This window comes from Hordeum vulgare, chromosome 6H (genome assembly GCF_904849725.1).
Source record: "Hordeum vulgare subsp. vulgare chromosome 6H, MorexV3_pseudomolecules_assembly, whole genome shotgun sequence".
In the NCBI taxonomy this organism is placed as follows: Eukaryota; Viridiplantae; Streptophyta; class Magnoliopsida; order Poales; family Poaceae; genus Hordeum; species Hordeum vulgare.
This window is the reverse complement of record NC_058523.1, coordinates 440171123-440192676: the sequence shown is the minus strand read 5'-3', so window position 1 is coordinate 440192676 and position 21554 is coordinate 440171123. Positions and strand designations below refer to the sequence as shown.

The 21554-nt window shown below is 43.9% G+C and overlaps 1 protein-coding gene across 1 annotated transcript; it reads right to left on the bottom strand.

Moving 5' to 3' along the window:
* Positions 1–19714: 19714 nt before the first annotated feature.
* LOC123405571 lies at positions 19715–21340 on the bottom strand. The gene is made up of 4 exons (XM_045099215.1): positions 21267–21340; positions 20409–20654; positions 20213–20318; positions 19715–20011 (listed from the first exon to the last, which is right to left on the bottom strand). The coding sequence occupies exons 1-4, from the start codon at positions 21338–21340 to the stop codon at positions 19715–19717; spliced, it is 723 nt and encodes a 240-aa protein (XP_044955150.1).
* Positions 21341–21554: the final 214 nt, after the last annotated feature.

Sequence of the window (21554 nt, the reverse complement as noted above, 5' to 3'; positions counted from 1 at the left end):
CGGTTCACCATACGTGCATGCTACGAGAATCACTAACTTCAACACAAGTATTTCTAGATTCACAACACCCTACTAACATAACTCTAATATTACCATATCCATATCTCAAAAATAATTTAGAGGAATCAAACTTCTCTTTACTAATCAATGCACTTGAATATGGAAGTTTTTATTATATCCTCTTTGGATGTCTATCATCTTTAGGACTACTTTCATAGCACACGCCAATTACCAAGTTACTTAGAGAGAGCACTCTCAAAAAGATATAAGTGAAGATCGAGAGTTCTTATTTCTTCAAAATATGACACCACCGTGCTCTAGACAGATCTAAGTGAAGCACTAGAGCAAAGTTATCTAGCTCAAAAGATATAAGTGAAGCACATGCGAGCTGAATTGCCTAACTCAAAAGATATAAGTGAAGCTCAATGAGTATTCTAGAAAATTCACGATGAGTGCATGTCCCTCTCAAAAAGGTGTGCAGCAAGGATAATTGTGACAAAACAAAAAAGAAAAGACTCCTATAATACACGTCGCTCCAAGCAAAACACATATCATGTGGTGAATAAAAATATAGCTCCAAGTAACGTTACCGATCGATTGAAGACGAAAGAGGGGATGCCTTCCCGGGGCATTCCCAAGCTTAGGCTTTTTGGTGTCCTTGAATTCGTCTTGGGATGCCTTGGGCATTCCCAAGCTTAAGCTCTTTCCACTCTTTATCCCTTTGTCCATGAGAACATCACCCGAGACTTGAAAACTTCACAACACAAAACTTAAACAGAAACTCATGATATCATTAGCATAAGAAAACAAACCACCAACTCTTTAGGTACTGTAGTAAACTTGATTTATATTTAGATTGATGTTATATTACTGTATTCTCACTTTTCCATGGCTAGTACCCCCCCCCCCCATACTATCCATAGTTTCATCAAAATAAGCAATCAATACAACAAAAACAGAATCTGTGAAAAACAGACCAGTCTGTAGCAATCTGTATACTTCGTATACGTATGGTATCCCAAAAATTCTGAAAAATTATGAAAATTAGGGCAATTTGCATATCAACCAGAAGCAAAAAGAATCAACTCTAAAGCTTTTTCTCGATAGGAATTAAAAATAATTTCGTGAGCGCAAAGTTTCTGTCTTTTTCAGCACGATCAAACAACCATCACCAAAACTAGTCATAAAGGTTCTACTTGGCACAAACACAAAAATAAACACAATCATAACAGAATAATGATGGTGTGAACACAACAAAACATAAATAAAAAAGCAAAGATAAATTCATTGGTTTGCCTCCCAACAAGCGCTATTGTTTAACGCCCTTAGCTAGGCATAAGGCGATAGAATCAAGTGTCGTCATCTTTGGTCCTCAAACCATAAGTAGCCCTCATCATGGATTCATAAGGCAATCTTATTTTCTTTCTAGGAATCCATGCCCTTATTCAATGGAAATTGAAATCTAATATTCCCTTCCTTCATATCGATTGATAGCACCAATAGTCCTAAGGAAAGGTCCACCAAGAATGATGGGACATGTCGGATTGTAATCAATATCAAGCACAATGAAATCTACGGGCACATAGTTCGTATTTGCAATAATAAGAACATCATTGATCCTTCCCATAGGTTTCTTAATAGTAGAATCCGCAAGATGCAAATTAAGAGAGCACTCATCAATCTCATTGAAGCCTAGAACATCACATAAAGACTTTGGAATAGCAGAAACACTAGCACCCAAATCACACAAAGCATTGCATTCATAGTTTTTAATCTTGATTTTGATAGTAGGTTCCCACTCATCATGAAGTTTTCTAGGAATAGATATCTCCAACTCAAGTTTCCTTTCAAGAGATTTCATCATAGCATCAATGATATGATCGGTAAAGGCCTTATTTTGGCTATAAGCATGTGGAGAGTTTAGCATGGATTGCATCATGGAAATACATTCAATAAAAGAGCAACTATCATAATTGAATTCCTTGAAATCCAAATTAGTAATTTCGTCACTACTCAAAGTTTTGATATCCTCTACTCTACTTTCAGTGCTTTTAGCATCAAGGTAGATAGACTCCGAATCATTGGGGTGTTTTTCAACCAAAGTGGATTCATATCCAGCCCCATCATCATTAGGATTGACATTAGAAAACAAGGATTCAGTAGGAGTCACACCAAGCACTTTAAGATCTTCGTGATTCTCATCACGAGAACACGCCTTTTTAAGCCATTCATGTCTAGCACGAATTTGGGCGGTTCTTTCTTGACTCTCATTCATGGAAACACGCATAGCTTTCAAAGTTTCATCCATATTAATCTTGGGAGGAGCACATCTCAATTTCAAAGCATCAATATCAAGAGACATTCTATCAACGGTCCTAGCCAAGTCATCAATTTTGAGCAGTTTTTCTTCTATGGACGCATTGAAAATCTTTTGCGAGTTGATAAACTCTTTAATATTACTCTCAAGATCAGAGGGTAATTTATTGTAATTTCCATGAGCATTGTTGTAGGAATTGCCAAAGTTATTAGAGGGATTACTAGGAAAAGTCCTAGGATTAAAGTTACCTCTATAAGCATTGTTGTTGCCAAAATTATTCCTACCAACAAAATTAACATCCAAGCTCTCATTGCTATTCTCAATCAAGGAAGACAAAGGCATATCATTTAGATCTAAAGGAGCACTTTTACTACCAAACAATTTCATTAACTCATCCATCTTAGCACTCAAAGAGTTAATTTCTGCTATAGCATGCACTTTTTTACTAGTACGTGACCTTTCAGTGTGTCATTGAGAATAGTTTGTCATGATATTATCTAGGAGTTTTGTGGCTTATCCTAGTGTGATTTCCATGAAAGTGCCACCGGAGGCGGAATCCAAGATATTTCTAAAAGCAAAATTCAAACCAGCATAGAATATTTGTATAATCATCCAAAGATTCAGGCCATGAGCGGGACAATTTCTAATCATCAATTTCATTCTCTCCCAAGATTGTGCAACATGTTCATGATCTAGTTGCTTAAAATTCATGATATCATTACGGAGAGAGATAATCTTAGCCGGTGGAAAATACTTGGAAATAGAAGCATCTTTACACTTGTTCCAAGAATCAATACTATTTTTAGGTAAAGATGAAAACCAAGTTTTTGCTCGATCTCGTAATGAGATCGGAAATAGCCTCAATTTAATCATATCATTATCCACATCTTTCTTCTTTTTCATATCGCATAACTCAATGAAGGTATTAAGATGGGATGCGGCATCTTCACTAGGAAGGCCGGAAAATTGTTCTTCCATAACAAGATTCAGCAAGGCAGCATTGATTTCATATGATTCCGCACTAGTGGCGGGAACAATCGGAGTACTAATAAAATCATTATTATTAGTATTCGAGAAGTCACACAATTTGGTGTTTTCGGTCATGGTGACTTAGCAAGGAGACAAGCAGACAAGCAAACAGAAGGCAAGCGAAAGAAAAGGGCGAACGAAAAAGGCAAATATTTTTGTAAATTTTGTTTTTTCGGAAGTGGGGGAGAGGAAAACGAGAGGCAAAAGGAAAATAATGTAAATGCAAGAGATGAGTTTGCGATAGTTACTTGGATAAGCTTCACTTTGAATACTCCCCGGCAACGGTGCCAGAAATTCTTCTTGCTACCTCTTGAGCTTGCGTTGGTTTTTCCCTTGAAGAGGAAAGGGTGATGCAGCACAATAGCAATAAGTATTTCCCTCAGTTTGAGAACCAAGGTATCAATCCAGTAGGAGTATCAAGATTAGGCACCAATGTACCTGCACAAAAACAAACAAACTTGCACCCAACGCTATAAAGGGGTTGTCAATCCCTTCACGATTATTTGCAAGGTGAGATCTGAAAGGTGAAAAGTGCAACAAAGTAATTTTGTGGATCTGAAAATATCAGGGGAAGTAGACCCGGGGGCGATAGTGTTCACTAGAGGATTGTCTCATGATAGCAACTATTGCGGTGGGTGAACGAATTACTGTCGAGCAATTGATAGAATCGCGCAAAGTCATGATGATATCTAAGGCAATGATCATACATATAGGCATCACGTCCGAGACAAGTAGACAGATATTTTCTTCATCTACTACTATTACTCCACACATCAACCGCTATCGAGCATGCATCTAGTGTATTGAGTTCATAACAAACAGAGTAACGCCTTAAGCAAGATGACATGATGTAGAGGGATAGATTCATGCAATAGATATAATCCCCATCTTTTTACCCTTGATGGCAACAACACGGTGCGTGCCTCGCTACCCCTTCTATCACTAGGTGAGGAAACCGCACGGTATGTGTTGGGGAACGTTGCATGGGAAACAAAAATTTTCCTACGCGCACGAAGACCTATCATGGTGATGTCCATCTACGAGAGGGGATTTCCGATCTACGTACCCTTGTAGATCGCAGAGCAGAAGCGTTAGTGAATGCGGTTGATGTAGTGGAATGTCCTCACGTCCCTCGATCTGCCCCGCGAACCGTCCCGCGATCCGTCCCACGATCTAGTGCCGAACGGACGGCACCTCCGCGTTCATCACACGTACAGCTCGACGATGATCTCGGCCTTCTTGATCCAGGAAGAGAGACGGAGAGGTAGATGAGTTCTCCGGCAGCGTGACGGCGCTCCGGAGGTTGGTGGTGATCTGATCTCGGCAGGGCTCCGCCCGAGCTCCGCAGAAACGCGATCTAGAGGAAAAACCATGGAGGTATGTGGTCGGGCTGCAGTGGCAAAAAGTTGTCTCAATCAGCCCTAATACCTCTATATATATAGGTGGGAGGGGATGGGCCTTGCCTTGAGGCTCAAGGATCCCCAAGGGGGTCGGCCGAGCCAAGGGGGGAAGTCCTCCCCTTCCAAACCGAATCCAACTAGGTTTGGAAGGTGGAGTCCTTCTCTCCTTTCCCACCTCCCTTTTTTTCTTTCTCTTTGATTTCTTATCCTTTGGCGCATAGGGCCTTCTTGGGCTGTCCCACCAGCCCACCAAGGGCTGGTGCGCCACCCCCAAGGCCTATGGGCTTCCCCGGGGTGGGTTGCCCTCCCCCCCCCCCCCCCGGTGAACACCCGGAACCCGTTCGTCATTCCCGGTACATTCCCGGTAACTCCGAAAACCTTCCGGCAATCAAATGAGGTCATCCTATATATCAATCTTCGTTTCCGGACCATTCCGGAAACCTTCGTGATGTCCGTGATCTCATCCGGGACTCCGAACAACATTCGGTAACCAACCATATAACTCAAATACGCATAAAACAACGTCGAACCTTAAGTGTGCACACCTTGCGGGTTCGAGAACTATGCAGACATGACCCGAGTGACTCCTCGGTCAATATCCAATAGCGGGAACTAGATGCCCATATTGGATCCCACATATTCTACGAAGATCTTATCGTTTGAACCTCAGTGCCAAGGATTCATATAATCTCGTATGTCATTCCCTTTGTCCTTCGGTATGTTACTTGCCCGAGATTCGATCGTCAGTATCCGCATACCTATTTCAATCTCGTTTACTGGAAAGTCTCTTTACTCGTTCCGTAATACAAGATCCCACAACTTACACCAAGTCACTTTGCTTGCAAGGCTTGTGTGTGATGTTGTATTACCGAGTGGGCCCCGAGATACCTCTCCGTCACACGGAGTAACAAATCCCAGTCTCGATCCATACTAACTCAACGAACACCTTCGGATATACCTGTAGAGCATCTTTATAGTCACCCAGTTATGTTGCGACGTTTGATACACACAAAGCATTCCTCCGGTGTTAGTGAGTTATATGATCTCATGGTCATAGGAACAAATACTTGACACGCAGAAAACAGTAGCAACAAAATGACACGATCAACATGCTACGTCTATTAGTTTGGGTCTAGTCCATCACGTGATTCTCCTAATGACGTGATCTAGTTATCAAGCAACAACACCTTGTACATAATCAGAAGACCCTGACTATCTTTGATCAACTGGCTAGCCAACTAGAGGCTTGCTAGGGACAGTGTTTTGTCTATGTATCCACACATGTATATAAGTCTTCATTCAATACAATTATAGCATGGATAATAAACGATTATATTGATACAGGAATTATAATAATAACTATATTTATTATTGCCTCTAGGGCATAATTCCAAAAGTCTCCCACTTGCACTAGAGTCAATAATCTAGCCCTCACATCATCATGCGAATTACATTGTAATAAATCTAACACCCATACAGTTCTGGTGTTGATCATGCTTTGCCCGTGGAAGAGGTTTAGTCAGCGAGTCTGCTACATTCAGATCCATGTGCACTTTGCATATATTTACATCCTCCCCTTCGACGTAGTCGCGGATGAGGTTGAAGCGTCGTTTGATGTGTCTGATCTTCTTGTGAAACCGTGGTTCCTTTGCTAAGGCAATGGCACCCGTGTTGTCACACAACAAGGTTATTGGATTCAGTGCGCTTGGCACCACTCGAACATCCGTCATGAATTGCTTCATCCAGACACCCTCCTTAGCCGCCTCCGAGGCAGCCATGTACTCCGCTTCACATGTAGAATCTGCTACGACGATTTGCTTGGAACTGCACCAGCTTACCGCACCCCCATTAAGAATAAATACGTATCCGGTTTGCGACTTAGAGTCGTCCGGATCTGTGGCAAAGCTTGCATCGACGTAACCCTTTATGGCGAGCTCTTCGTCACCTCCATACACGAGAAACATCTCCTTAGTCCTTTTCAGGTACTTCAGGATATTCTTGACCGCCGTCCAGTGATCCACTCCTGGATTACTCTGGAACCTGTCTGCCATACTTATGGCCAGGCTAACGTCCGGTCTAGTGCACAACATTGCATACATGATAGATCCTATGGCTGAAGCATAGGGGACGGTGCTCATATGCTCTCTATCTTTATCAGTTGCTGGGCACTGAGTCTTACTCAATCTCGTACCTTGTAAAACTGGCAAGAACCCTTTCTTGTACTGTTCCATTTCGAACCTCTTCAAAACTTTATCAAGGCATGTGCTTTGTGAAAGTCCTATCAGGCGTTTCGATCTATCCCTGTAGATCTTAATGCCTAGAATGTAAGCAGCTTCTCCTAGGTACTTCATAGAGAAACTTTTATTCAAGTAATCCTTTATGCTCTCCAAAAACTCTACGTTGTTTCCAATCAGCAATATGTCATCCACATATAATATTAGAAACGACACAGAGCTCCCACTCACTTTCTTGTAAATACAAGATTCTCCAACCACTTGTAAAAACCCAAATGCTTTGATCACCTCATCAAAGCGTTTGTTCCAACTCCGAGATGCTTGCACCAGTCCATAAATGGATCGCTGGAGCTTGCACACCTTGTTAGCATTCTTAGGATCGACAAAACCTTCGGGTTGCATCATATACAACTCTTCCTTAAGGAAACCGTTAAGGAACGCCGTTTTGACATCCATCTGCCAAATTTCATAATCGAAAAATGCAGCTATTGCTAACATGATTCTGACGGACTTAAGCATCGCTACGGGTGAGAATGTCTCATCGTAGTCAACTCCTTGAACTTGTGAAAAACCCTTTGCCACAAGTTGAGCTTTATAAACGGTCACATTGCCGTCAGCGTCCGTCTTCTTCTTAAAGATCCATTTGTTCTGAATAGCCTTGGGGCCCTCAGGTAGTACTTCCAAAGTCCACACTTTGTTTTCATACATGGATCCTATCTGGGACTTCATGGCCTCTAGCCATTTGTTGGAATCTGGGCCCACCGTTGCTTCTTCATAATTTGCAGGTTCATTGTTGTCTAACAACATGATTGACAAAACGGGATTACCGTACCACTCTGGAGCAGCACGTGGTCTTGTCGACCTGCGTGGTTCGACAGGAACTTGAACCGGAGTTTCATGATCATCATCATTAACTTCCTCCTCAACCGGCGTCGCAACGACAGGGGTTTCCCCTTGCCATGCGCCACCATCTAGAGGGATGAGAGGTTCGACAACCTCATCAAGTTCTATCTTCCTCCCACTCAATTCTCTCGAGAGAAACTCCTTCTCGAGAAAAGCTCTGTTTTTAGCAACAAACACTTTGCCCTCGGATTTGAGATAGAAGGTGTACCCAACTGTCTCTTTTGGGTAACCTATGAAGATGCACTTTTCCGCTTTGGGTTCCAGCTTTTCAGGCTGAAGCTTTTTGACATAAGCATCACATCCCCAAACTTTAAGAAACGACAACTTTGGCCTTTTGCCATACCACAGTTCGTATGGTGTCGTCAGAACGGATTTTGATGGTGCCCTATTTAAAGTGAATGCAGCCGTGTCTAATGCATAACCCCAAAACGATAACGGCAAATCGGTAAGAGACATCATAGATCGCACCATCTCTAATAAAGTACGATTACGACGTTCGGACACACCATTACGCTGTGGTGTTCCACGCAGCGTCAATTATGAAACAATTCCACATTATCTTAAGTGAGCACCAAACTCGAAACTCAGATATTCACCCCCACGATCAGACCATAGGAACTTGATCTTCTTGTTACGATGATTTTCAACTTCACTCTAAAATTGCTTGAACTTTTCAAATGTTTCAGACTTGTGCTTCATTAAGTAGACATAACCATATCTACTCAAATCGTCGGTGAAGGTGAGAAAATAACGATATCCGCCGCGTTCCTCTACGCTCATCGGACCGCACACATTGGTATGTATGATTTCCAACAAGTCACTGGCACGCTCCATTGTTCCGGAGAACGGAGTTTTAGTCATCTTGCCCATGAGGCATGGTTCGCACGTGTCAAGTGAATCAAAGTCAAGTGACTCCAAAAGTCCATCGGCATGGAGTTTCTTCATGCGCTTTACACCAATATGACCTAAGCGGCAATGCCACAAAAATATGGCGCTATCATTGTTAACTCTAACTCTTTTGGTCTCAATGTTATGTATATGTGTATCACTATCAAGATTCAATATGAACAATCCTCTCACATTGGGTGCATGACCATAAAAGATGTTACTCATAGAAATAGAACAACCATTATTCTCTGACTTAAAATAGTAACCTTCTCGCAATAAACAAGACCCAGATATAATGTTCATGCTCAACGTAGGCACTAAATAACAATTATTTAAGTTCATAACTAATCCCGATGGTAACTGAAGTGAAACTGTGCCGACGGCGATTGCATCAACCTTGGAACCATTTCCTACGTGCATCGTCACTTCATCTTTCGCCAGCCTTCGCCTATTCCGCAGTTCCTGTTTCGAGTTGCAAATATGAGCAACAGAACCGGTATCAAATACCCAGGCACTACTACGAGAGCCGGTTAAGTACACATCAATAACATGTATATCAAATATACCTGATCTTTCTTTGGCCGCCTTCTTATCAGCCAGATACTTGGGGCAGTTGCGCTTCCAGTGACCCATACCCTTGCAATAGTAGCACTCTGTTTCAGGCTTAGGTCCAGCTTTGGGTTTCTTCGTCGGATTGGCAACAGGCTTGCCGCTCTTCTTTGAATTACCCTTCTTGCCTTTGCCGTTTCTCTTGAAACTAGTGGTCTTATTCACCATCAACACTTGATGCTCTTTATGGAGTTCAGACTCTGCGACTTTCAGCATCGCAAACAACTCGTCGGGTGACTTGTTCATCCCTTACATGTTGTAGTTCAACACAAAGCCCTTATAGCTTGGCGGTAGTGATAGAAGGATTCTGTGAGTGATAGCCTCTTGCGGGAGTTCAATCCCCAGCTCAGCTAGACGGTTTGAGTACCCAGACATTTTGAGCACATGTTCACTGACAGACGAATTCTCCTCCATCTTGCAAGCATAGAATTTATCGGAGGTCTCATACCTCTCGATCCGGGCGTTCTTCTGAAAGATGAACTTCAACTCCTGGAACATCTCATATGCTCCATGACGCTCAAAGCGACGTTGAAGTCCCGGTTCTAAGCCATACAAGACTGCACATTGAACTACTGAGTAATCCTCCTTACGTGTTAACCAAGCGTTCTTAACATCCTAGTCAGCCGTAGCGGGTGGTTCATCTCCTAGCGCAGCATTAAGGACATAATCCTTCTTCCCAGCTTGTAGGATCAACTTAAGATTACGAGCCCAGTCTACAAAGTTTCTTCCATCATCTTTCAACTTAGCTTTCTCTAGGAACGTATTAAAATTCAGGGTGACTGTCGCGTAAGCCATGATCTACAACACAAATATATTCAAAGTGGACTTAGACTATGTTCAAGATAATTAGAGTTTAACTTAATCAAATTACTTGCTAAACGCCCACTCAAAAAGTACATTTCTCTAGTCATTTGAGTGGTTCATGACCCACTTACACTAGCTCAAGTCCGATCATCACGTGAGTTGAGTATAGTTTCAGTGGTAAGCATCCCTATGCTAATCATATCATCTATATGATTCATGATCGACCTTTTGGTCTCATGTGTTCCGAGGCCATGTCTGCACATGCTAGGCTCGTCAAGCTTAACCTGAGTGTTCCGCGTGTGCAACTGTTTTGCACCCGTTGTATGTGAACGTTGAGTCTATCACACCCGATCATCACGTGGTGTCTCGAAACGACGAACTGTAGCAACGGTGCACAGTCGGGGAGAACACAATTTCGTCTTGAAATTTTAGTGAGAAATCACCTCATAATGCTACCATCGTTCTAAGCAAAATAAGGTGCATAAAAGGATTAACATCACATGCAATTCATAAGTGACATGATATAGCCATCATCACGTGCTCCTTGATCTCCATCACCAAAGCACCGGCGCGATATTCTTGTCACCGGCGCCACACCATGATCTCCATCAACGTGTCGCCATCGGGGTTGTCGTGCTACTCATGCTATTACTACTAAAGCTACATCCTAGCAAAATAGTAAACGCATCTGCAAGCACAAACGTTAGTTTAAAGACAACCCTATGGCTCCTGCCGGTTGCCGTACCATCGACGTGCAAGTAGATATTATCTATTACAACATGATCATCTCATACATCCAATATATCACATCACATCGTTGGCCATATCACATCACAAGCATACCCTGCAAAAACAAGTTAGACGTCCTCTAATTTTGTTGTTGCATGTTTTACGTGGTGACCATGGGTATCTAGTAGGATCGCATCTTACTTACGCAAACACCACAATGGAGATATATGAATTGCTATTTAACATTATACAAGGACCTCCTCGGTCAAATACGATTCAACTAAAGTTGGAGAAACCGACACTTGCCAGTCATCTTTGAGCAACGGGGTTACTCGTAGCGATGAAACCAGTCTCTCGTAAGCATACGAGTAATGTCGGTCCAAGCCGCTTCAATCCAACAATACCGCGGAATCAAGAAAAGACTAATGAGGGCAGCAAAACACACATCACCGCCCACAAAAACCTTTGTGTTCTACTCGAGAAGACATCTACGCATGAACCTAGCTCTGATACCATTGTTGGGGAACGTCGCATGGGAAACAAAAAAATTTCTACGCGCACGAAGAACTATCATGGTGATGTCCATCTACGAGAGGGGATTTCCGATCTACGTACCCTTGTAGATCGCACAACATAAGCGTTAGTGAACGCGGTTGATGTAGTGGAACGTCCTCACGTCCCTCGATCCGCCCCACAAACCGTCCCACGATCCGTCCCACGATCTAGTGCCGAACGGACGGCACCTCCGCGTTCAGCACACGTACAACTGGACGATGATCTCGGCCTTCTTGATCCAGCAAGAGAGACGGAGAGGTAGATGAGTTCTCCGGCAGCGTGACGGCGCTCCAGAGGTTGGTGTTGATCTGATCTCGGCAGGGCTCCGCCCGAGCTCCGCAGAAACGCGATCTAGAGGAAAAACCGTGGAGGTATGTGGTCGGGCTGCAGTGGCAAAAAGTTGTCTCAATCAGCCCTAATACCTCTGTATATATAGGTGGGAGGGGAGGGGCCTTGCCTTGAGGCTCAAGGAGCCCCAAGGGGGTCGGCCGAGCCAAGGGGGGAAGTCCTCCCCTTCCAAACCGAATCCAACTAGGTTTGGAAGGTGGAGTCCTTCTCTCCTTTCCCACCTCCCTTTTTTTCTTTCTCTTTGATTTCTTATCCTTTGGCGCATAGGGCCTTCTTGGGCTGTCCCACCAGCCCACCAAGGGCTGGTGCGCCATCCCCAAGGCCTATGGGCTTCCCCGGGGTGGGTTGCCCCCCCCCCCCCCCGGTGAACACCCGGAACCGGTTCGTCATTCCCGGTAACTCCGAAAACCTTCCGGCAATCAAATGAGGTCATCCTATATATCAATCTTCGTTTCCGGACCATTCCGGAAACCCTCGTGACGTCCGTGATCTCATCCGGGACTCCGAACAACATTCGGTAACCAACCATATAACTCAAATACGCATAAAACAACGTCGAACCTTAAGTGTGGAGACCTTGCGGGTTCGAGAACTATGCAGACATGACCCGAGTGACTCCTCGGTCAATATCCAATAGCGGGACCTGGATGCCCATATTGGATCCCACATATTCTACGAAGATCTTATCGTTTGAACCTCAGTGCCAAGGATTCATATAATCCCGTATGTCATTCCCTTTGTCCTTCGGTATGTTACTTGCCCGAGATTCGATCGTCAGTATCTGCATACCTATTTCAATCTCGTTTACCGGAAAGTCTCTTTACTCGTTCCGTAATACAAGATCCCGCAACTTACACTAAGTCACTTTGCTTGCAAGGCTTGTGTGTGATGTTGTATTACCGAGTGGGCCCCGAGATACCTCTCCGTCACACGGAGTGACAAATCCCAGTCTCGATCCATACTAACTCAACGAACACCTTCGGATATACCTGTAGAGCATCTTTATAGTCACCCAGTTAAGTTGCGACGTTTGATACACACAAAGCATTCCTCCGGTGTCAGTGAGTTATATGATCTCATGGTCATAGGAACAAATACTTGACACGCAGAAAACAGTAGCAACAAAATGACACGATCAACATGCTACGTCTATTAGTTTGGGTCTAGTCCATCACGTGATTCTCCTAATGACGTGATCCAGTTATCAAGCAACAACACCTTGTACATAATCAGAAGACCCTGACTATCTTTGATCAACTGGCTAGCCAACTAGAGGCTTGCTAGGGACAGTGTTTTGTCTATGTATCCACACATGTATATAAGTCTTCATTCAATACAATTATAGCATGGATAATAAACGATTATCTTGATACAGGAATTATAATAATAACTATATTTATTATTGCCTCTAGGGCATAATTCCAACAGTATGAACCCAAAACCAAACACTTCTCCCATTGCAAGAATTATAGATCAAGTTGGCCAAACGAAACCCACAACTCGAAGAGAATTAAAAGGATACGAAATCATGCATATAATAGATCAGAGGAGACTCAAATAATATTCATTGATAATCTGATCATAAATCCACCATTCATCGGATCTCGACAAACACACCGCAAAAGAAGGTTACATCGGATAGATCTCCATGAAGATCATGGAGAACTTTGTATTGAAAATCCAAGAGAGAGAAGAAGCCATCTAACTACTAGCTATGGACCCGAAGGTCTGTGGTGAACTACTCACGCATCATCGGAGAGGCAATGGTGTTGATGAAGAAGCCCTCCGTGTCCGAATCCCCCTCCGGCAGGGCACCAGAACGGTCCCCAGATGGGATCTTGTGGAGACAGAATCTTGCGGCAGCGGAAAAGTATTTTCGTGGCTCTCTCTGGTGGTTCTGGATTTTTAGAGAATTTATAGGCGAAATAAGTAGGGCAAAGGAGCCACATGGGGCCCACAAGCCTGCTAGGCGCACCCCCAGGCCGCGGCTATGGGGCTTGTGACCTCCCCCGGGGTCTTATGCCTTGGTTCTCAAGTCCCCTGCGTATATTCTGTTATGGAAAAAAATCATTCCGCAGGTTTTATTTCGTTTGGACTCCGTTTAATATTCTTCTCTGGAAAAGGTCAAAAACACGGAAAAAAAACATAAACTAGCACTTGGCACTGAGTTAATAGATTAGTCCCAAAAAAGATATAAAATAGCATATTCATGCATATAAAACATCCAAAGTTGACAAGATAATAGCATGGAACCATCAAAAATTATAGATACGTTGGAGACGTATCAGCGTTGCATCTCAACTACATCATCAGGCGCGGGAACATAGAATATATGTGCGTCGCGGACCCATACTATATGCACGAGAGCTTCTTGGCACACTGCAAAGAGCATCAGGACTCCGTGAGCAAGTACATCGGTGACTTCATGATCGCTAATAAGGACAAGGAAATGATTATCCTGCCTTATCATCCACGTAAGTTATCCGCGGATATCCTTTCGTAAGTTTTGATCATTCCTTTGCAAGCATGGAGGCTAATTTGAGCTCTTCTTATTTTGCGCAGCGGGGGGGGGGGGGGCGACGTCCTCATCTGTCTGTACCCACAATATTCCTATGCTCTGTACTTGGACTCATCGATGAACATCAATAAGAAGGATTACACGCACATAAAGAATGTCATTGATCGTTCCATTTTCACCTATAGCCTTACTGGTGGATATATCCACGTGAAAAAGTACTAGAATAAAGCGTCGGCTTTCGACCATAAGACCATCTTCTGGTGCATCCAGCAACCAAACGGTAGTAGGGCTGATGGATTCTACCTCATGCATCACATGATTGAGTTCAGAAGGGATAGACAATGCCTTTGCATGTCATCTAATTCCGGTGATGCCGAGATTCTCAGCTGGGCCACAAGCATAGGAAGCACACCGGATCATCGAATTCGAGCTGAGTTTTATCACGTCTAGTGTGAACTTACCCAGGTGATCATGAAGCAGGTCGTCGAAGAAGGAGGGATGTTCTACCATGGGCCAATGAGGCGGGAGACTGTCCGAGATGTGCTAGTCGCTCAGGGTATGCACATGAATCCTTTCAAGAAGCTCGGGAGCTTCATTCCTGAATATGAAGATTGGAACTTCGACATGGAATAGTGATTGACGATGACAATGTGTGTGTTCAATTATAATCAATACTACTAGTCTTTATATGAACTACCGTACATCGCTCTAGTTAATTAGTTTGTGTATGAGGAACTTCATTATTTATATATGTTTACTGCTTGTGTTTCTCAAGTACATTATGTTGCATATTATATATTGTTTAACTAATCAACTTACAATGCACGTACATAGATCAAAGATGGTGAAGGACTGCTACGTCATATTCATTGGGAGGGTTCTAGGAGTGTACAACCACTGACCAGACGCTCAGGCCCAGGTGGACAAGTACCCGGGTGCTATCCATAGAGGGTTCGATAGCAGAGCCGAAGTGGAAATGAGTTACTTGAGATGGATGCTATGGCAAGAGACGGAGCAAAACCGATGCCTCAAGAAGTACTACATAGTCGCGGTCTTGCTCATGTTGATCGCCCTTCTCTTCTACGTGATGGTTTATATAGGGATGATGAAACTTGTGGGTGTGCCATGACTTGTGTGTATTGTTATTTTCGAGATTTGATGATATTTGTGTTAGATAATGATGATGATGATGATGGTATAAATGAAGAGACTACTTTATGTGTATGATGTGATGAAAATTATGCATGTTTATTATGGTATGATGAAACCATTGTATAGAGCATGCACAAATATGTAGGGGGACATAAATACGACGCGAATTAAATATTAAAAACAAGAATATTAGCAGTAGCGCTGGCTTAGCAGTAGCGCTTTATTTATTCCAGCGCTACTACTAATGTATATACGAGTAGCGCTTTTATTTTTAGCGCTACTACTAATAGATTAGTTGTAGCGCGATTACAGTAGCACTGACACAAGCGCTACTGGTAAGGGAAACACCAGCGCTACTGCTAGCATTTCTCCTACTAGTGATACCTCACAAAAGATAATGCAGGTGGCGATGTGGAGAATGGAGTTTGGGGCCATGTAATGGAACTGGAGCCATAGGACCCCGAAGAAAGGGGTGGAAAGGAAATCCAAGACCTCGGATGAGGTGAGAGATAAACATCACCCGCTTTCCCTTTAGAGGTGCGGGACTAGCGGAGGCCAAGTACACCTTGTCCTTGCTCATGGCGGATCAACATTTTATCATCCCATGGGAAGGAAGGTAACCATCATCTTGGACCTCGGCGATGGTACTATTAGTGACGATGGAGGGAATCCATTGCCCTATCTTGCTAGTGGCCTTCTGTTGGACGCCTGAGCGGTGGTGCCCTTCCCCTTGGCGGCCATCCCTTTGTGATGGAAAAGGATAAAGGTGAAAGGTTTGGAGGTAGGCATGTGGTAAATATCTTGAAGCTCGAGCTTCGGAGAGTTCTTGGCGTTAGAGCGGGAATGGAAGTGTGGGTTGAATTAGGTTCGTCATTCCCTTTTGTAGCTCAGTAACAGACTAAGCGGCACCACATCATGCGGAAAAATCCACCGGTTCCTAATGTGATGTGCAATATATGCGTGCGAGGATTAAGGAATTTCGGTAATGATGTCACTCTAGAGCACGATCCCTTTATCGATGGGACGTGTAAATAGAAACGGCCCTGGCCCATGATACACATAGTGTAATGGTTATTGAAACGGCTCAGTTCCGCGGTAAACGTTGTAGTTTGGTTTTTGGTCGAAAGTTAACAAGGCATGACCCAACCGAACAATTACCCTCATGTTGCAAGCCTTCATGGTTAATCTACCAGAGATTTTAGATCCAATAAAGAATAAAATTGTTCATAAAAGGGTCTTGTTAAAAGATACCCCTTATGTCTAGAATGCATCATTGCACAGGCTCATGCATGGCTACGATCGAAGGAGAAGCTAGTGTTAAAGCATAAAAGACTTCGGACCCCAACAGGTCCTCGGGTCTTAGAGCCAAACTTGAAGGATAGAACTCTCCTACGAAGCCGAAGACGAGAAGATAAAACTATCTTGACGAAATGATTAGTGTTCTTGGCTTGAAGACTGGTTCATAGGCTAGTGACGGTGTTCTGGATTAGGGTTTCTCACCACGTCGAACTATCACTCATGGGTTGGGCCGAGGACACACATAACCGAAGAATGGGCCATGTAACCATGGTTCCTAGTGTACTCAAGATGGAATCCTCTCAAGACTTAGTGCGTACTCCAAGACACGTTTGAATGATCGGCATGTTTTACGCTAGATGTAGCCAACATAGTTATAACCCTAGATACCCTTGGTGCCTCTATAAGCCGAGGGGTTTAGACCGTAGGAAGCAAGAGAATTCATTCATACGATCTCGAGGTAGATCACCATGTACTTTGTACCCCATCACAACCAATATAACAAGAGTAGGGACGTAGGGTTTTACTCTTCGAGAGGGTCCTCACCTGGGTAAACATTATGTCTCTCTCTACTTCATGTTATCATCTAGCCGAAACCACCACCTAGGGATCCCCTACGAGATATCCGCCAGTTTTAGCAGCGACAGTACCCGTCGGTACCCTACTCGACATCTATGGTCATGGGCAAGACTTGGTGAGATTTTGTACCAACGGGTAATGGGTATCCATACCCGCAAAATATATGGGTATGAAATAGCATGCGTGCATACCCATAAAAAGGTAATAAATGAAAATAATTCCTATCAGATGTGAGGCTAACATCCAACTTTTATGGCTCAAACCCAAATCCCCCATTCCATGAACCGGTGATAGCTTACATGCCCATATCCACAAGCTTGACACCGGACACTTGTCCACCTCTCGATCCAGTGATCCCCAGTTTACACGTCGACTGCCACTTTGTTGGGCTTCCAGCAACCGTTGCTCACACTCCATTTCCGCCTTCAAGTGGTCACCCAACAGAGGAGGCCGTGTTGATGCTAGACTACTCGCCCATCATCACTTGAATTGTAGACTCATTTATCTAAATTTTGATAATGAATATTCTAAATATTGTATCCACAGGATACCCGTTGGGTAGGATACCCGACTGGTATGGGCATGGATGTGAGTTTATGCCCATGGGTAATGAAGTGGGTGGGTATAGAAGATTTTGGGGGTATGAATTTAGGCAAAATGGGGTTATACTCACCCACACCATACCCATTGCCATCCCTAATTATGGAATAAAGAGAGTAGTGAGGTCTCTTTTGGACAAGTATGTGATTTCTAAACAATGAAACTTGAAAGATATGGCCCTTTTCTTAGACTTTAATACGCAGTGGCCCAATTCAGATTTTTCTTCTTCATAAAATGGTCCATTTGCATGACGCTTGGGCCAGGGGCACCATGCTAGATAACACAATGTCCTCGCTTAGCATGACTCCCCGGGTCAGGGCGTCGTGCTATCTAGCATGGCGCTTTAGGTGAATGTGTTCTTTGCCCTAGCCAGTGGCATCATGCAAAGTGGGTCACTTTATGAAAAGGAAATAGACCACGTTCATTCTAGGTTAAAGTTTTAGAAAATGGCTAGATTTAACATTTTCACATCCAAACAAAGGACAATTCTATGCGCAGTATCCCTGAGGGCATCTCCAAGGTTGACCCACAAATCTCTCTTGTGTATTTTCATTTTTATGTTCGACGTAGTCAACATACATGATGTGGGAGTGAGTTATCTTAAACTATCAATACATTGGAAACGTATCACATGACACCGACGCCGTCACCACCCCATCGCCGCCACCCCCGCAACCTCCCGCCATGATGGCCGAGGACAAGGAGGAGCGGCTTCTGCAAGCCGTCAGAGGGACTCCGAACGGAAGTACAGGCGCCAACAGGAAGAGGAGTGGGAGGGCCTGAGGAAATGTTGGAGCACTCGGCCTCCAAAGACATGTACGTGCCGAAGCTCGACATCAAGCAAGAAGTGAAGGAGGAGGTCAAAGAGGAGCCCACGGAGGAGCGTGCATGGGCGCCGTGGCAAGCACCGCCGCCCCGCCGCCTCCACAACACGCGCCCAACCCATTCAGAAGCCCCACCTTTGGACGTCCCCACCCTATATGGACCTAACGAGCATCGACGAGAATGGTGGCTCCCGAAGACGACGGCTGCGACGGCATCGACGGCGATGATGACGGCTTCTACGGCGCGGGGCGGCCGCATTATTTTTTTATGTTTTTTTAATTTCATGTTAAGTATTATACTTGGACCGTGAGAACGGTTGACTGTTTAATTAAGTTATTTATGTTTTAAGCTACTAGCACAAGGACCCGTGCGTTGCAACGGGGAATACAAATTTTAGCTATTTTTACTTATTTTTTGTATGAAATGCATGGACAGTTTTTTACTTAGCAAACATGTTTTGAATTGATGAACTTTTTTGAAATTAGAGAACAAATCTTGAAATTAATGATTTTTTTAGTTTATGTGAACATTTTTTTTAAAATTTCATAGACATTTTCTTCGAACTCATGAATATGTTTTTAATGCATGATCATTTTCCGAATTATCAATGTTTTATATTTGCTAAATATATTTTTGAAAATCATGAATAGATAATTCCTTATTATTTGTGATCTGATCTCAGGTATACCATGAGGCATGCCATTTTTGGTACAGAAGTACTGGTGCAATCAAATGCATGGTTTTTACTGAATGTACAACAGATTCTAATGGCATTCGTACACTCTCAGTAACAGGTACTTTATTGTCAAAGCTCTGTTACAACATGAGCCATGGCATTTGGCAAGATATAATCGATGACGACAGGAATACCGATGACTCGTCAAATAAACAATGAACTCTTCTATGAGTCAGATGTCATGCATCACATTTAAAAACAGATATACTGAAAATGCTTAGAGAATTTGGATATTGTCCACAAGGCTGAAAATGCACAAGACACCTGCATATGTGGATCAGCTGCATACCTATTTATGGCCGGATAGTTCAGAACAATATCGAAGAACTTCTCCAATGCAGATAGTAGAACAGCCTTAGTAGCTGCTGGTCTGATATCATTTTGAGACTCCACAACTATGACGTCAGACCTTGTATCATTTGATACATCTCCTTTCATTGCCACGCTATTTTTCTTCATGATAGCAGCCGAGAAACCTAGTGCCCACACCTAAGATCAGAAAAAAAAAACAGTTAAAAACTCTGTTTATGTTCCAACAAACCTTTGTTCTCTATGGGGTTAAAAATGATTGAGGATAAAACACAACTGACAACATATTTGTCAGATATGCAGAGTATGCGAAGAGGATCTTTCTGTCACATTTCAATAACCACCCAATTCTGTTCAAATAAGGCCAGTTAGAGTTTTTACCTGAGAGTCCGGGACAGCAACAGGCGCTGAATCGATTACGGAACCCTTGATTTTCTCCACCGCCGAAGGATCCTGCCGCTGCAAGTTCTCCAGTATCACACCATAGCTACAGTAGAAACAAAAAGTAAGCTTGAAAAATCCCAAAAGGGTTTCAGTTAACTCTTGAATGCGGAAAATCCAAAGAAACTGCACATACCAAAGCCAGTCGGTGTTACTGAAAGTATGGAAAACAATCTTCTTCCCATCCTCCTCCCTGACCCAATCCGCAAGGTGTTCCGAGAGCAACTCCACATTCTTCTCGGCCTTCCCTTTCACATTATAGCTGACGATGTCAGACATGGGGAGGGTGAAGGTCACAACATGGAACCCCCTGGGGGTCGACGGGAATGAAGGCCCCGGGCTCGAGCTCCACGGGCCCCTCCTCCTCTGCGTCCGACACCGTCTGTGGGTACCGGTCCACCAGCCACCTGTAGAACGCCGGGACACCCTAGGCAGGATGTAACCCCTAGGCAGCTTTCCCAATCATGAGCTGCGCAAGTTTCTCTATATCAGCAGTAAGTTCAGACCCCATGCCTCCCCTAGTCTTCTCTCCTCCTTCCTCTGCAATCAGCACCCACACAACAACAACCACATAACCACCAGATCACTCACTTCAGCTCAGCCAACAACAACCAGCACCAAGCACAACCAGTAGTACCAGTAGCACCAACCTCAGTCTCTCCTCCTGATAGGCATGAATATTTATATTAAACTAAAAAACAATCAACACCAAGTACGTGCTCATCCTGATTTTTTTATAATCGATGCATGATCCTCCCCTCCCTTGTTGGTGATGAACCGAGAACAACATAGATGGTGCCTTGGAGCTCCAATATCGTCCCACGATCTGGCCGCCTGCTCGTCGAGTGCTCTGGATCAGGCCAGCAGCTTCGCCTCCGACCGTCACCTGCCTCGCCTTCGACCCAATTTGGACACCCACAGGACACAACCTCCACAACTTGCGTGCCATGGTGCCCCCACCAGGTCTGGCCGATCATGTGCCGCTCATCCTGACAGCTTCCCCGTCTCGTGGCTCACGTTGACCGCGAGGAGGCCAGCGACTCGTTCAGGCGCGACCAACTGCGCCATGCATGTCCCCTTCATCTACTTCTTGAATACCACCTGTTGATGTTGATGCCCCCTCCATTAGCACGATAGAGCATCAACACCTAACGGTGCCGTTTCTAGCTCCTTGTTCCCTCCTCCATTGCACCAGAGAGCAGCTCCTGCCTCTTCTCATCGAATGGGAGCCTCTGGATCCAGCGGCTCAAGACTTGGCCTAGATCAGCTTCACGGGCGCGGC